The following is a 17,302-nucleotide window of genomic DNA, read 5'->3' on the forward strand; positions in this document are numbered from 1 at the left end:
TCAGCACTCTTTGTGCAGTCGTGTGCGTCGTCTTGGCCCACATCAGGCCACGCGCATTCAGCAAACAGGCACGTGTGACAATGAAATGGTTCTCACTTCCTCCAAAACTCCAGGCCGGCTACTCAGCGTCGGTACAATGGTATTGACATGTGAATCTCGGATGCGCAACCAAGCAGCACATGCCACTAAGCGTCAGTGTCTGCTGCGATAAAGTTGGATATGGGTGCTGGCATGAGATGACCCGCTCGGGTGCGCAGCTGCATGATCAAGGAACCTAGCTCGGTGCAGGCAGGCTCATATTTGATCTCATTGACAAGCCAGAAGCCAGAGCCGTCCTTCTTCAAAAGATGGTGCGAAATGGCACGATTGAAAATCATACTTAAAGCGTATGAATCCTGGGCACGGTCCCGAACCAGGTAAGTGCCGTCAGAATCCACAAATTGCGACAAAAGCGCTTCGGCCTCCTGTCGAGATAAGCCCTCATGAAGCCATGGAAACTTCTGTGCGGGGGCGAGTGACGCTGCGGTCGCCGATGTGATGGTCAGGCCAGCCGGGGCGGGCGCACCGGCATGCGCTGCCACTCGATCAGCTGACACAGCCCGATCTTTACCAAAGGTAGTTGGGCGACGCGTGTCACCAGGCCCATCTAACCCCACGGCATTGGGCTGATCATACACACCTTGATCCTGGGCTGTCAAGGCATCCTTGGCCGCAATGGCATCGTCTAAATCCTCATACATGGAAGTCAATTGATTCGTTGGAGGCGCCCTTTGACTCTGTTGATCTGTGGCGTTGGGCTGATCATACAAGTCGTGCGAGACGGCATTCGGTTGGTCATAAACTTGTTGTGAATGCTGCACACCCAGGGTGTCGGTGGCATTTGGCTGATCGTATACGTCCTGAGAAGTCGCATTTGGTTGGTCGTCCGCGTCTTGTGGCACGAACGTAGAGGGGGCATCGACATCGGCATACTCGCTCAACCCGTTGTTGGCTGTCGTACGCCGGTTCGGAAGCGTGTCATACGTGCTAGCGTCCACGTCTGCATACTCGCTTTGAAGCATCTCAACTTGGGTGACGGAAGAGCGGGCGTCAGAGTCATCGCCCAGCGTCTCGTAGAGCATGCCATTGGCCACTGAAGGGATGATCGAAGACGCTGTAGTGCCGCGTCCCGACCCCTTCTTATTGGGCACGGCATACAAGTCGAGCACGGCCTGAGGCGTTTCAGTGATGTTCTCGTCATCAAAATGTGGGAGGGGCTCGTCGGCCGCCGAATACTGCGAAAAGCGCGAGCTCTTGCCGCTACTTTTGTTATTCAATGAGCCCACTTTGCCGCGACGCACATCCACGTCAACCATGGCGTACGTGCTGTCTTCGGGGGCCGTCTTTGTGGCTTGGTGGCCTTTTCGGCGCCGCACAACCACGATGACAAGCACTATCAGGAGCACGGCGCCACCTCCTGCCGCAGCTGCAATCACAACGAGCGAATTACTCTCGCTCGAAGATGCATCAGCGGCCACCGCGCTCTGTACCGAGGAACCCAATGCCAAGCCAAGCTCGGACATCATCTCTGGGGTCAGGCGAGCCAGCACATCATCCGCATCAATCCAGTCAAAATTCGAGTTGTTTCGGCGTACCCCAAAACCAAATGTCGACGTCAGGGCCCGGCGGCGACCCAAGCTTGATGGCTCAAAAGGCACCGGATAGTCGTCACCAAATGCACCACTTGAGCTCATTTGCGCTGCAATGACGCGCGCATCAAAATCAATGGAGAGGGTCAGCGTAAGCCGGACAACATAAGCATCTTCAGGGAGCGTATTGGCTGCGACGACAATGTCTCGCGTTTGAGACTGTGTGTTGTGGGACGCGTCGGTGGCTTGATAAACTCGGACGTAGCTTCCAGGCACAAACACGTTCACGACACCGCTAAGATTAACAGCCACGTGGGAAGCCGAGTTGTCCATAACGGTGTAACCTGGTTCTCGGTAGGCAGTGGCAAATGGCACCGTTACGCGGGCACCGCCTTGAAGGAACAACGTAGGGGGCGTTGTGTCCTGAACCTGAACAACGACTGTGGTTTGACCTTCATTGCCAGCTGTATCATTGACTCGGAACGTGATTGTATAATTACCCAGAATGTCTACCGAGTTGCATGAGGGCAGGTAAATTACAGCAGAGGCAAGCGCGTGAGTGCGACGACCTAGAACAAAAGGTTCCCTCCCACACACCTCACCAGGGTCCCGGCCAGACGATCGGCTGACAAGAACAAATGATTGGAAAGGAAATAAAAGGACAAAACAAATCCCTCTTCAGGAAAGAATATGCATCAAGCTTGGTGCGAAACGAGACATACCCAGGGTAACGTTGCTAGCCAATGGAACAACAACAGTATCTTGCTGAATCACATCGAAGTTGTCATCCACTGATTCGACGCTGGGCAACTCGTAGGCCGAGTTAGGCGAGAGCTCTTGAACGTCCAGATACTCCAAATATGTGTCGTTTTTTATCAAAGACAGCCGCGAGCGATTGGACAGATAGATATGAGGCGCAATTGAATCTAAAGACAAAGGTTGATGCACGAGCAGGGCCGGTAAGGGATGCGCTGGGAGAAAGCTGTCTACGGATAACGGGACAAGATGTGTTCGTGGGACCCACTGACCCAAGCAGCGACTGCGATTAGCATTGGGCGCGAGGCCCACAGGGCAAGCTACACACTCGCTCATGCTTGACGCGTCTCGATAGTCGGCTCCTGTACACGGCACACACGACGCTTGATTTCCTGACGGCTCCGTGCCATCCGCACATACGACACATGCGCTCATTCCAGCCGAGCGATAGCTACCAGCCGCACACGTGTCACAGCCACTGCGCTCCGAGTTGGGGTCTGACCCCAAGGGGCAGGCCGCACACTCGTTCATGCTCGACGCATCGCGATATTCGGCTCCTGTACACGACACGCACGACGCTTGGTCACCTGACGGCTCGGTGCCGTCCGCGCACACGGCACACTCGTTCATTCCAGCCGAGCGATAGCTACCAGCAGCGCAAGTGTCACAGCCACTGCGCTCGGCGTTAAGCTCCGACCCCTCAGGACACTGATCACAATCGGCGCCTGTGTCACAGCCTAGTACGACAAGATCGCCAAACAGAAAGTACTCATCTCGATGCGTTGTACCATAGTCATAATCCACCCTCATAAACTCGGTGTCGGCATGAAGCGGAAAGGTACTCGTCAAATTGAGCACATTCGAGTTCCGGTCCACCCCCAGCTCCAAGCCGTTGATAGGCGTCTGCATAGTAATAATGCCACCAGAAGGTGCTCCAGTGACATACAGGACATCACTAGTTTCCAAATTCTGCTGCTCACCGCCCAGAAATACAAGGGTGACACGAAAATAATCAGGCTGATCATATCCTGATCCGGGTGCGGCGAACTTGATAGAGACTGTGATGGCAGATACGTTGCCTTCCAGGGCCACGCCGCGCACGTCGCTCAGAGACAATATGGGTGATGACCAAGTCGAGTCTCCAATGTTGCCTGCTTGTTGCAGATAGTTGTCATAATCAAAAAACGCATTGTAGTTGGCGTAGTATTGGTTCGTGATGCTAGGTGCCAAGGACGCGTTGTATCCTGCGAGATGAATGCGAACCCCACCATAAACTTCAGGAGATTCGCAGTACATGGTCGGGCTACCACCTGCAATCCATTGCGCCTTTATGGCCCGGCAAGTGAGGAGTAGGGCGAGCACAAGGGCGCGCATTACGTCGTCTCCCAGATTCGGGGCCTTCACAGGCAAAAAAGACTTCTGCGGAATCGCAGACTTGGGGATTGACACGGGTTCAGAGCGAATGAGCTGCGAACGGGCGCATGACAAGGGGCCGCTCGTCAACACTGTTCGAGGCCCAGCCTGCAAAAAAAGGGGGCGGAGAAAATGGCTGTCAATACAAAAGGCAGCCAGATCCACAAGTGCAGCCGGTGGCGGACAACAAGCGCCACAGAGCTCAGCAGGATATGCAGGTCGAGACACAAGTCGCCAAGGCAGGACCCGGTGGTGGAGGCAAGGCAAGCAGCGGGGGGACCTCGGCGCGCACCACTCCACACACACACAATCAAGATGTCAAAAATAAACCATTCGATGAACTGTAACCGCGCAACCCTTCTTCCTTCCCCCCTTTGATGGGCTACACAAGCTTTTGCTTTATGCCTTTTGCCTTATGCCTTATGCCTTCAATTGTTTCAAGCAAGAAGAAGAAGAAGAAGTGTGAATGACGACGCGCAAAGCTGATGATGCGCGTTATTTTCTCTTCTCATTGTTGGGAATGTCAGACAAATTTATCAGCAAAAAAAAAAAAAAAAAAAAAAAAAAAAAAGATTCAAACGAGGATTTGGCAGGCGTTGCGGGTCTCAGAATACGATGTGCAATATTGACATGACGCGCCATGCATTTATCAATTTCATAGACTTTGCTCTGCAAAACTCCATGTACGCGCTGACGATATCTTTGCTTCGCGTCTACACTTCCACGTCGGATGAATCGACGTCTTCTGGAATTCGTGCGTCCTCAAAACACAGCAACATCAAGGCGTTTTCTGCCCGGAAGGTTGTCAACGCTTCAGCCACCGCCCTGCAGAATGAGAAGGAGATATGTCACCAGGTTGTAATGAGAAAATCAGCAACAGTGGCTTGGGGCCAAGGTGGGGCGTAATGAGGCGAGCGAATGAAATACTTACGGTGGTGGCTGCTGCCAGTCCAGTGCTTTGCCACGGCCTGCGCTCGAGCCAGGGACAGATGGCATGCGGCGGCGAGTTTGCATGCCTGGCTGGGGCAGAGCGCGTCGTCCACTCGATCCCGTGCTCGAGCTGGAGCCCGGCGCAGCACGCGGGGCGGCGTTGGCGCAGCGTGCTTGCAGGCGGTTGAAGCAAGGAATCCACACGGATGGTTCCCGATCATACGGCGACAAGACATCCTTGAAAACAAGCAGCTCAAGCAATACCTGTTCGCCCACTCGCCCTGCGGTAAGCTCTGCGTGGTCGAGCGCCACCAGTACTTGGCGAGCTAGCGCCTGTGTCAGCGCAGCAAGCAACCGGTCGACAAATCTATAAACAGATCGGAAGGAGGAATAAATAAAAAAAAAAAAAATAAAAAAAAGAGAAGAAAATTGATATCCGAAACAGAGCAGTCGAAAAAACCATGAGACCGTATCAGAAATTGTCGCTGCACAAAAACGCATGTGACCATGTGTTTTGCACTTTTTGCAATCACCGAGCCATGAGCCATGGTGGCCAACGCAGTGTGCTGTACTCACGTGCGGGCTGTTTCAAAGATAATGCCATGCCAGCAAACCAGTTCAAACAGGATGAGATTCACGTAGCTGCGTGGGCGATAGGCGTTGGGCAGCAGTAGCTGTTGCAATCCATCTTCTAGCGCTGCCGAGACGCTCTGTGTCACTTGCTCCACAAAAGCCTCTTGAACTTGGCTTTGCAGCTCGCTGAACCGCCCCATGGTCGCCTATTAGATCATTGGGTGCAAGACAGCTTCAAGCATGAGCTTGCTCCGCTCATTCGACCGCCGTAGTACGAAAACATGAGAGCACGCGAAAGATTAAAGCACGCACATCATAAATGGCCGTTAGATCCAGCTTGAGTGTGTCATATTGTTCCATGAGCACACGCGCCACGGAATCACGTGTATACGCCGCGTTGGCCAAGACACAGAGCAGCCGATGGCGAATGGAACGGGCGGCGCTATCGGTGGGCAGTCCGCGTACGGACTCGCCTGCAACCTCGGTATCAAGATCATCGATCTTGAGCAATGCATCTGCAAAAACCAATCCTTCCAGACAGGCGTGAAACTTGAGCAAACAGGAACACATGAGGTGCTCGATGTCTGCAGCCAGCTCGCCCAATGTCACGGCGTTTTGCCCCGAGCCGTAGAGTTGCAGAGTTTGGAGAGTTCCGCCCATAATCTTGGCAAACCGCTCCGGCAAGGCTGTATGGTCGCACGTGGGCATAGGGACCCAGGTTTCTTGTAGACCCAGCGAAGCAATGTCTGCCGCCACAGACCATGTGAGCACTAGCTTAAAATCAAGGCAAGTTTTGCAAACCCACCCACAACCAAACATCACGACAATAGCAATTTTTCTCAAAAAAAGGGGGGGAAAAAAAGGTTCCTACCTTCTTCGGCCACCTGAAATGACACCCCAATGGCCCAGAGGTACACCTTGGTCACAGACTTCTCCAATTGACGTAGCGAAACTCGAGGCAGGGCCAATGCAGAAGCAACACGATAGCACCCGCTATGGCAGTCCATAAACTACGTTTGAGACCATAGACACATAAACGGTGTTTTCTTGCAAGAGTCTGCATGCCCACTGACCTGAGTGTGTTAATCATGGTGGGTAGCGAGGCACGTGCTTGTGCAGCATCAAAGCGGGAGGAAGTACAGGCCTCGATAAATCGCGTGTCCAAGAGCTCACAGAACTTTGTTACATCTTCTGTCACAAACTTGATGAGCTCAAGACGGTGATGTTGGTTGCGAACCTCCTCCTCGGAACGATCTTCATCATTGGAAACATCACTGAACATGGTTGAGCGCCGACTAGGCGGTTGACACGACCATCCAAGTGACCACGCCGAGCCCAAGAAGGAAAGGGTGAGCTGAAAAAAGAAAAAGAGCAATGAGCACAGGTTACCATCAACATACCGTGAGCGGCGACGGCGCATGCCAGAGGGGGTCGAATTGGCCGGCTCTCGCGAAGCAAAGCCCGTGGCGCTGCTGTCGGGATAGTAACGATTGCTCAGGTTCCACAATGCAGGTAACTGTTCAATGAACACGCGACAGATGTTCTCCACAAATTCAATCTGAGCAGGCTGCGTTGGGGCCTAACAAAGCCAAGATGAGGGGAAGAGGAAGCCGTCGACAAGTTTAAAAGTAGCGTGTGGAAAAGTGGAGTAACGGGACACCACACGCTGAACATAAGGCCAGGACGCATTTGTGACAACGCCACGCATTCATTCAACTGTGCAATACTACCTTCTCGTCTTCCGGGGCGAAGGCAGAGTCAGTGACGGACTGCCGCATCGATGTTACAGAGGTGCGCCAGGAAGATACGCTTGAATACCGCGAGGATCGCTTCGAGGAGGAATTGCTGCCATTCATCGAGGTCCTGATCGTTGGTGTGATGCAAGCGCCTGTCAGAGTCAAACAAAAAAAGGTTCCCAATAGTCAAAAATAAAAGAACGTACTTCCATAATAGGAAATCTGTGCCGCTTGCACGACGGCGGGAGCCAACTGAAACGGCTGCTTTAAGTTGAGACCAACGGCGTTTGACGTTAGTGTGTCTCTCGGACTGTCAAAGATCAAGTTGGGAGACAGGAAATGAGCAAAGAGAAATAGCTTGTGGTCACATTTTTTGAAGAAAGAGAGGCGTTTGAACAGGACGCGGCCAGTCACCTCGTCTAAAACGGCTTCAAGGCGTGTCGAGTGATGGTCGAGGAGATGTTGCAAATGTTCGTGCAGCTTTTCCACGCAGTACCAGGCCGGTTCGCTCTCTGGACGCAACACTTTGATGTACTCAACCAACAGTTCCTTACTAGCCAGCGAGGTCTGAGGGTCTCCCAACTGTGCATAGAGTCGCGCCTCGACGTCTTGCATAATCTCTTCAACATGGGCCATGATCTGCGGTATCGCCCAAAAAGTCGATGATTTGGCGCAATCCATCCCATACATAAGTCGTGTTCACATACGGATACCAAATCACACACACACACACACACACACACACACACACACACACACACACACACACACACTTTACCTTCTTGAAAATGGAAAAGGACGACGTTCCGAAAAGCTGACGCGCTTTGCGATAGTCCTGAATGACCGAAGACCAATTCTCGTTCTCGATGCCATTGCGCACGCTTGCGGGCAGATTGAAGAGGAAGCGACTGGTGGCAATCATGTTGAGGGCGTGACGATTACTAGCAGCCGCATCTTGTCGCTCCAGCAGGGGGTCAAAGAGCTCGTGAGTCGTCTGCTCAAGATCGATCAAGACCTTGTCCACGTTGTCGGTGATTTTCGTGACATTGTAGCGGCGTTTGTGACTGGCAATGGCTTCATGCACGTCGGATAAAGCCTGCACACCATCATTCAGAGGTGGCACAAATGGCAAGAATGAGAAACTGCAATGTGAGCATGAGGCGCAGAACAGCCGGCGCACCACGCACAGAAAAGACGCCCACAAAGACGGGGGCGTTCACGTGAAGAAGTTTGTGATAGGCGGCATCGGAGCGGTCCTCCTGCTGACGAAGATGATTGAGCCCTGCGAGCACAGCAGAACACCCATCAGTGACCATGGTGTGGCCAGCAGCCACCGAGGTCTGGTTGTTTTGACGTACCAACTTCCAGCTCATTGATGCCCAGGTTGCTGTAGGTCGAGGCAAAAAGCAGAGCAGGCTCAAACTTGGCCTCGGACATGACGCTTGACTTGTTCTTGTACTCGTGTTGCAACCCCTTGATAATCTGTGATAAAGATGTGAGGGCCACGGGGGTGAGGGACACACAATAAAATTTGAGCACTTGCAGAGGTTGACAGAGACAAAGATGAGCGTGAACAACAAATATTGGAGGGATGTTGCATCAATGTACTGATTGCTAAGCATGTGTCAAAAGAAGGCTGATCTGACCCTGTTTTGGCGCCGCCTCTCGGTGTCGTCCACAACGGCGGACCCAAGGACGCCCAGTGGATCGCGATCCACATGTGCAGCAGGGTTGTTGGCACGGTCTCCCTGGTCCATCGGTAGTTCTTCCTTCCAGGTCGAGCATTCTTCAAAAAAGCCTGCAGACGAAGAGAGAGCGTGAATGTTGAGCGCTGAAAAAAGGGCTCAAATCATTGCACCAACATGCATGGCGTGTTCATCAGGTTGGCGCCAGCCAAGAACGAACCAACGGTGTGGTCATGGTCATCCTCAGGAGTTTCGACAATGTCAAAGGTGAAGCTAATGGGGCAAATGCCTTGGCCCCCTGATGTGGTGGTTATGATGATGGGCCCAGAGATACGACACGGAGGTGTGGTAATGCGAATCTTCGACGAGCTCTCATACTGCAGTGAGTCGCGCACAGATATGCCGCTCACCGTCACATCTGCAAGGAATTTGGCAAAGCGTCAGGTTTGAGCAGAGCAACACGGGCAGGTTCTTGGCATCAAAAAAAAAAAAGAGAAAGAGAGAGGGAGAGGGAGAGAGAGAGAAGGAGCTACCCCGTCATTGACAAACCGATGATGTCGTCAAGACTCTCGCCCAGCTCGGTACCACGCACTGTGACAACGGTGCCGCCCGTCTAGTGGTCGCATGACAGAGGAGATGAGGAGATCTGCTGACTTGTCCAGTGGTGCAAGCCCTGTGCGCTTCAAACTTGATTCCGTGTCAATGAAACCCCTCAAATGGGCATGTGATACACTTGCACATCATACCGATGGTCCAAACGAGGGCCGCAGACCCGAGATCTCCGGTGCCGCCATCACAGGCGATGATGCATGGATAACATGAAAAAAAAAAATCCAAAAAAGCTTTGGTTTTCAATCTTCTGACATTTGTGTTTGTGGAGGTTGGTGGTTTTGGCAGAGAAGAACATTCGCATGGTGTGTGCTTTTCACAACATCAACTATGACTGTGACTCTTGACTGGAGATGTTATGGTGCGATGATGATGATCAGAAAACATGCAATGCCTGCACTGCATTGGATGTATGACTAGGAACCCTACTGAAAAACTAAAAGGCCGCCTCTTGGGGCTGGCAGCTGTCCGAAATCGTGTCCTAAATGTCAAGGTCATCATGGATGTGGTCATACACGGTGCCGTCATCTTGCAAGAGCAACGACGGTGCAGCTCGCTCTGTATCGCGAGACACTGGGTGGTCGTAGATGGTGGCGCGGCGGTCTTGGGTGCCCGCACGAGAGCTAAAAAACCCAAAACGAGCCATGCTTCCGGATCGGCTGCGTATGATCTTGGTCGTGCCTGAGTCAGCAGCGCAAGATTCATCCTCCTCATTGACTATGCCAGTGTCCATCTTAGGCCCCTAAAAAAGGGAATGATTCGGTACATCCATCAACACAATTGCGCGCAGGGGATGAAGTCATTCGCTTTGCTATCCCAGGTCCGAAGCAAAAGTCAAACACGAGCGCAAGCACGAACCTCGGCCATCGTTTGACCATTGCTGTCTTGGTTGTCGTACATGTCCTCAATACATGTAATTGGAGACTCGCGGGTGGCATCAGGCATCTGCGCCTCAGTCATTGTTTGACCGTTGCTGTCCTGATTGTCGTAAAAGCTTTCCCGGATCTGAGACTCGTTGGCACTTGTCCTGGCGCCAAGCATTTGATTGCTGCCACTAGCACTTGGCCCCTGCGATATTTCAAATCCAGAACAAAGTGAACTTTCGGAGACACCTCAGCCTCGAAAGTCAGGCGTAGCTACGCACCTCGTTTAGAACTTGGCCATTGCTGTCCTGGTTATCGTAAATGACGCTTGGGACCTGCGTCTCATCTTTGATGTCAAGAATGTCTTCGTAGATTTGGGATTCGTTGGCCTGCGCTTCCTGGCTTCTTCCCTGCTGGGTCACGGGCATTCAAATGAATAAAAAACCAGGCACAGCCCCTAAGCTCGCGCAGACTAGGATTCCGAGTGCCAACCTGAAGCACCACTTGCTGGTTGTTATTCGGCAGATCATCAATGTCTGCATAAAGCTGAGATTCATCATCATCCACGTGCGTGCCAAGGACTGAGCTTCTCTCGTTTCCCATCCCCGTCTGCAAACACAGCAATGGGTCAGCACCCGATGAGGTGATGCATGTAAAAGCACGAGAATATGACGGCAAGGGTGGTCGCGTACCTCAACTGCTGCCGAGCTGAGGACGACTTCTTTGCCGTACACTTGGTATGATTCGTATCCCACGGCATTTGCTTCGGCACAGAAAAGTTTGTTTTCAGCTGCCAGCACCTATAAATTCCCTCATAATCCATGAGATCGCTTGATACCATCAATAGCACAGACTGCGGTGTCTGATTCTTCCGGAGGAGGCGCTCAAGGCATTGTAGTAGATTGGAAGCATGGACACACCTGGCCATCATCGTTAGCGTCCTCAAAGTCGTCATAGATGAGTTGCGTTGCACTAGCACAAAAAGGGGTTTTCTCCATGCGCTGTCCCTATACGTCCAGATCCGATACACACACGCGCAGGAAAAAAAATGCCAGTTGTGAACCTCCCAAGAAAGAAACAGACAAGGCTGTCACAATGACATGAATGTGCCACAATCGCACGAACTGAGCCCAGCGAGCAAGTGAGAGCCCCAAACTCTGTCTGCGTATATACCTCAGGCGCCGCTGAGCCCAGATTGCCCGCGTCGCCGTACACGTCCTCATACAACTGAGGCTTCTGTGCGCCTTCATTTGCGCGAAACATCCTGTTTTCGGCCCACAGCCCCTATCATTGTGACACTACGTGTGAGACTGGCAACCCATCAATCTCCACACTTCAAACAGCTCCACATTTGTTTGAATCACCCCAAGCAAGAGATGGTGACACAATAGCAGGCAAACAAGACACGCAATACACACTTCGAGCATCTGGCCATCGACTTGGTTATCGTAGGTGTTGTCTCCGGTAAGTTGTGTCTCGTACACGCTCTGGTCCAGCCACACTTCAACGCTGCTGGTGCCTTGTACGGGCGCACGGATGCCCGAGCTCTCACTAGCGTCTGAGGCGTCCGCAATCGCCTCGTACGTCACTTCTCCGCCTGAGTCGCGTACCATGGATGACATATTCTTGTCAGAGCTTAGGCTTGTCAAGGCGCTCACGAGCGCACTAAAGGTTGGTCGCTCTTCAGCGTGTATTGACCAGCACTGGCGCATAATCTCGTCGGCCTTTAAAGGCGCTTGGCTTGGCATGGGTAGCCGATGGCCAGACTCCAATAAGCCCAAAATCTGGGCATTTTGATACGCCTGATACGGGGTTCCTCCCATTGAAAAAACCTCCCACATGGTCACGCCAAAGGCCCAAACTGCAGGCATGTTAAGAATGTTAGGCTATGAAACACCTGGGGCGCAGCCAAGAAGTGGGTGCTTTGAACATACCGTCGGATTTGATTGAATAAATGCTCCTTGCGAGGCTTTCTGGGGCCATCCACTTGATCGGAAACCTGTCAAGTGTCGTTTCGTACTGTTCCCCATCGAGCGCCCGAGCCAGCCCAAAATCGCTAATCTTGCACGACAGTTGCTGGCCCACCAGCACCTAAATGACAATGCACCAGCGCCAGTGAGTTGCTGGTACAAACAAAGCCCAGCCATCAGCCGCACACAAACAGCAGGACTGAAGCCACGTTGCTTGAAACATGGCCACAGATGGCACGATCAGGATTTGGCAAGGCAGTGCAACCATACGTTCCGAGCGGCGAGATCGCGGTGAACAATTTTTTTCTGCTCCAAAAACGCCATGCCATTGGCAATCTGACAACAAAAGTCGAGCAACTGGGCTGCAGAGAGCGGCTGCGGCCCACTGTCAGGCGCGCGGCACTCGCGCAAGTAGTCACGGAGGTTTCCCAGCTCAGCCAGCTCAACCAGCAATATGGGCGGCTCGTCATGAAGACAGTGCCCAACAATGCCAATAACATTGGGATGTTCGCCCATATCCTTCATCACAGTCATCTCCGATAAAAAGGCTTGGCGTTCTGTCGATGATGCTTGTACCCTGAGCTGTTTGGCGGCACAGCTTTGCTCCCCGTAGCTGTGGCGGTTGCGAAGCCAGGCCTGAAAGACTTCGGCAGACGCACTGTTGCCCAACTTTTCGCCCAATCGCACGCGCTGCCGCTCCACCTCCCAAACTTCAGTGCCGTGTAGCTGCAGCAAGTCGTACGGATTCTCCAAAACCAAAGGAACTGCTGCTGTCTTGCGCTTGCGGCGACGTACGATGACAAGTGCGAGCAGGAGGAGCAAGACGATGCCACCCACCCCAGCGCCGATAACAACCGGCGAGGAAGCGTCATACGCCGGCTGTGCCTGACTTGCACTCATGGCCGCATCGTTGACTTCGCAATCCTGGCCGGAGAACCCTCTGTCGCACTGACACACATAGGATGATGTTCGAGGGTTCAAATCGGGACTTGCAGCACCAGGCGTACAGGTACCGCGACCGTTGCAGCGCCCATTACATGCCTCGGGCAAAATTGCACAATTGTTGCCTTTCAATCCGGCCGGGCATTTACAGCGCGCACCGCGCCGCGAGACTTCGCACTCGCTACCAAAGCGACATGGGTTGGGATCACAAAAACTCTGGCAGCCCACGCTGTCTGGTCCCGTTTGCGCATCGCCCGAGTAGCCCGTGCTACACATACAGCTCACAATGCTATCACTTGGACCAGACACGGTGCAGTTGGAGTTGGGTGCCACACACGGCCGAAAGCTGGCTAAACCGAGGTTGTCGGGGGTGACGATCTCAGGCTCATACACCGCATGCTCAATATTACACACATATGTGTCCGACACACAGGCACCATGACTGTTAATAAAATATCGGATGCCCAGTGCAGCAATGTTGGACGGGGTGACACATGCGCTGGGGTTCACGCATGCGTGAAGGATTGCATTGTATTGCAGTGAAGCATCGTTGCATTCACAAGCAAACCCGCCTTCAGCATTGACACAGGTACTGTCATCTGAACAACCGGGCCCTGCAGCCAGACACTCATCAATGTCTTGGCATCCGCTTCGCAAGCTGACACGATTTGCGCGTGTAACTAGGCTTTTGTTGTAGGTGAAGCCCACGCCACAGTCCTTGATGCTTTGAACGCAGAAATACTCGGACGTTAGTTCTGTGCCAGGGGCACACGTCTCGGGAATGAAGCAGCCGCGATTGGGGACATACACTTCGTTTTGAAGGGGACAGACCACGGGCCAGGCGCACGCAAGGGCGTCATTGACAAGCGTGGTAATGGCATCGTCTGGACAGCGCACACTGCCTTCCTCGCTCACGCACACGCCGTTTGAAACAGCAAAGCCATCAGGACATGCCATGTCCGAGATGATACACAGGCTGCCTTTCAAGGAGGAGCCGGCGGGGCACATGGCACCACACAAGGCTGTATCGCAGCCAGAACGATCAAAAAAGGTGGTGTTGATGTTGTCCCACCCTCGAACCCCGAGCTGATCTGGTAGGCCGCCGAAGGAAACCGATTGCAAAGCACAGCAGGTGGACTTCTGATGAGCTTTGGTTACGGCCATTGTGAAGGACGCCACTGAAGTATTGGGTGTTTGCCCATGAGACGATGTCATGTGTACACGGTCTATCACGAGACCCGAGACTGCTGTCGAAAGGGCCGCCTCGAGGGCGTCTTCCAGGTCGCCAGCCAGCTCGTGCGTCGCCACTGCTGCAGACACTGAGAACGTGTATGACACACCAATGGTGACAAGAGGACACGAGGTGACATTGCCAATGCCTGCCTTGGCGTGTCCAAATGGACATGCCGTACAGATGCCCTCTGAGATAAAGTAGTCAGCCTTGCACGCACACGCACTGCTGCCTTCCGAAGCCGTACCCATGTGTGCTGCGCAAGGCTGGCAGGTAGCATCCGTGTGGTTGCCCTGAATTTGTGCCGTGTTGACGGGACAGGGTACGCAGACGGGTGGTTCTGCATTAAATGTCCCAGACACCATGCAGGTCAAGATGGCGGGACCATCCAAGTACGTGCCTGCTGGACACGAAAAAGCAAGAGTATCGCCATAGGCAGCTGCCGTGTCATTGCTCTGCGCATTTGTGGCTGGGAGATAATTGCAAGAGCCGCAACCGCTGCGCTCGGCATTGGGCCCCTGCCCTGCCGGGCAAGTCATACATTGATTCATGCTCGATGCTTGCCGATACTCTGCGCCTGCGCACGGGGCGCACGATGCCCGATCACGTGCCGACTCGGTGCCGTCTGCGCACACGACACATGCGTCCATCACAGCCGTGCGATATGTCCCGAGATCGCAAGAACCACAGTCACTGCGCTCAGTGTTGGGCTCTGATCCCACAGGGCAGGTCGCACACTGGTCCATGCTCGATGCATCGCGATACCCGGCTCCTGAACACGGCACGCACGACGCTTGGTTTCCTGACGGCTCGGTGCCGTCCGCGCACACGGCACACTCGTTCATTCCAGCCGAGCGATAGCTACCAGCAGCACACGTGTCACAGCCACTGCGCTCCGAGTTGGGTTCTGAGCCCACAGGGCATGCCGCACACTGGTTCATGCTCGATGCGTCGCGATATTCGGATCCCCTGCACGGTACACACGACGCTTGGTTCCCTGCTGGCTCCGTGCCATCAGCGCACACGGCACACGCGCTCATTCCATTTGAGCGATAGCTACCAGCAGCGCAAGTGTCACAACTATTGTGATTCGGGTTCGGCTCTGAGCCCACAGGGCATGCCGCACACTGGTGCATGCTCGACGCATCGCGATACTCGACTCCTGTACACGGCACGCACGACGTGCGATCGCCTGACGGCTCGGTACCGTCCGCGCACACGGCACACGCACTCATCCAAGCCGCACGATAGCTGCCGGCATCACAGGTGTCACAGCCACTGCGCCCGGCGTTGGGCTCCGAGCCCACTGGACACGCCGCACAGGCATTCATTGCGCTTGACCGGTAGGTTCCTAAATTGCAAGTGTCACAGCTACTGCGCTCAGCGTTGGGCTCTGATCCCACAGGGCATGTCGCACACTGGTTCATGCTCGATGCATCGCGATACTTGACTCCTGTACACGGCACGCATGACGTGCGATCGCCTGACGGCTCGGTACCGTCCGCGCACGCTGCACACGCCCCCATTCCAGCCGAGCGATAGGTTCCAGGATTGCAAATGTAACAGCCACTATGATCAGCCTTGGGCGTCGTGCCTACAGGGCACGCCGCACACTGGTCCATGCTCGATGCATCTCGATACCCCAGCCCAGTACACGCCACACAGGAGGCTCGGTTGCCTGTAGATTCGGTACCGCTCGCGCATGCGGCACAGAAGCTCATGGCACTGGACCGATACTTGCCAAGATCGCAAGTGTCGCAACCACTGCGCTCAGCATTGGGCAGTGTGCCCACGGGGCACGCTGCGCAAGTCTGCATGTTAAACGCATTGCGATACTCCAGCCCTGTGCAAGCCACGCACGAAGCTCGGTCATTCGACGACTCTGCGCCGTCAGCGCAAGCAACACAGGTGCCCATGGTACTTGAACTGTACGTGCCATCAGCGCAAGGCTGGCACTGCGTACGAGCAGCGTTGGGCTCCTTGCCTGCTGGACAGAACTCACAACCAGCACCGGCGGTGCAGCCCAAGACTACCAGATCGCCAAAGAGGTAGTGCTCATGCTGATGGGTCGTCAAAAATGAGTATTTTATTTGCAAATACTTGGTGCCCGAAGGAACGGAGAAGGTATTCTCAAAGCTGATCACGCTCGGATTCTTCGCCTCGCCCAGCTCCAAGTTTGCAATGGGGATCAACATCAAAATGCGCCCGTCTCTGATTCCTTCCACGTACATGACATCCTGGACTCCAAGCGAGCTTCGAGCGCCATTCATGAAGGTAATTGTGACCCGGAAGGTGTCGGGTGGATTGCCGTTAAACGACAAATCGTACTCCTTTCCTGGCGCCGCAAACTTGCCAAAAACAGTCACAGTCTCCACGCTACCCTCTAGTGCGACACCGCGGACGTCGTCCACGGATAGTACAGGCGATGACCACGATGAAGACCCGATCTTTCCCGCTTGCTGAAGGTAGTTGTCAAAATCGAAAAAGGCATCGTAGTTCTTGTAGTACTTATTCGAGATGGTGGCATCTCGTGCTGCATCATAGCCTGCGAGGTGATATTCCACCCCGTCCTTCATAGCTGGCTGCCGGCAATACAACGTTGGGCTGCCACCTGCAATCCACTGGGCGGCACTGGGAGTCACCGCCAGGACCAAAGCAGCAAGCAGTGGCCAACCCATTTCTGCTGGCATGGGCACACGCCATGACAAAAGTGAATGAGTGGTGCGTTTTGGAGCGTTGGCGTCGAGGCAAAGCATTGGCACCTGCGACAGGTACATACCCAGTCGTTCTGACCGGCTCGATGCGAAAAGTTCCACTTGCTGTCATGTGGTCATAAATCTCAACCTCGGCAGGCTAGGATTGGCCGATACTGTGCGTTGTTGAGGGAAGCAGCACACAACGTGCCGCAACCTTCTCGGCAAGAGCACGAAGGAAAGTACATGTGAAAAAAAAAAAAAATGCCGGTG

General features: G+C 53.8%; 2 protein-coding genes across 2 annotated transcripts; both read right to left on the reverse strand.

Moving 5' to 3' along the window:
• Window positions 1–185: 185 nt before the first annotated feature.
• MONBRDRAFT_27039 (uncharacterized protein) lies at window positions 186–3,758 on the reverse strand (the record flags this gene model as incomplete). The annotated part of the gene is made up of 3 exons (XM_001747512.1): window positions 186–2,137; window positions 2,351–2,554; window positions 2,840–3,758. 3 exons carry the CDS (start codon window positions 3,756–3,758, stop codon window positions 186–188), a joined length of 3,075 nt encoding a protein of 1,024 aa, XP_001747564.1.
• Window positions 3,759–4,724: 966 nt separating this feature from the next.
• On the reverse strand, window positions 4,725–17,014 carry MONBRDRAFT_33202 (uncharacterized protein; the record flags this gene model as incomplete). The annotated part of the gene is made up of 26 exons (XM_001747513.1): window positions 4,725–5,094; window positions 5,304–5,506; window positions 5,613–6,046; window positions 6,172–6,293; window positions 6,374–6,595; window positions 6,701–6,879; window positions 7,031–7,188; window positions 7,243–7,675; window positions 7,725–8,132; window positions 8,224–8,318; window positions 8,395–8,518; window positions 8,683–8,834; window positions 8,942–9,139; window positions 9,271–9,334; window positions 10,189–10,398; window positions 10,475–10,603; window positions 10,686–10,802; window positions 10,886–10,993; window positions 11,114–11,200; window positions 11,367–11,477; window positions 11,612–12,054; window positions 12,128–12,192; window positions 12,214–12,284; window positions 12,434–14,676; window positions 15,544–15,789; window positions 16,300–17,014. The coding sequence occupies 26 exons, from the start codon at window positions 17,012–17,014 to the stop codon at window positions 4,725–4,727; spliced, it is 7,707 nt and encodes a 2,568-aa protein (XP_001747565.1).
• Between the last annotated feature and the right edge of the window lie 288 nt (window positions 17,015–17,302).

Source organism: Monosiga brevicollis, genomic scaffold (genome assembly GCF_000002865.3).
Source record: "Monosiga brevicollis MX1 MONBRscaffold_17 genomic scaffold, whole genome shotgun sequence".
Lineage (NCBI taxonomy): Eukaryota > Choanoflagellata > Craspedida > Salpingoecidae > Monosiga > Monosiga brevicollis.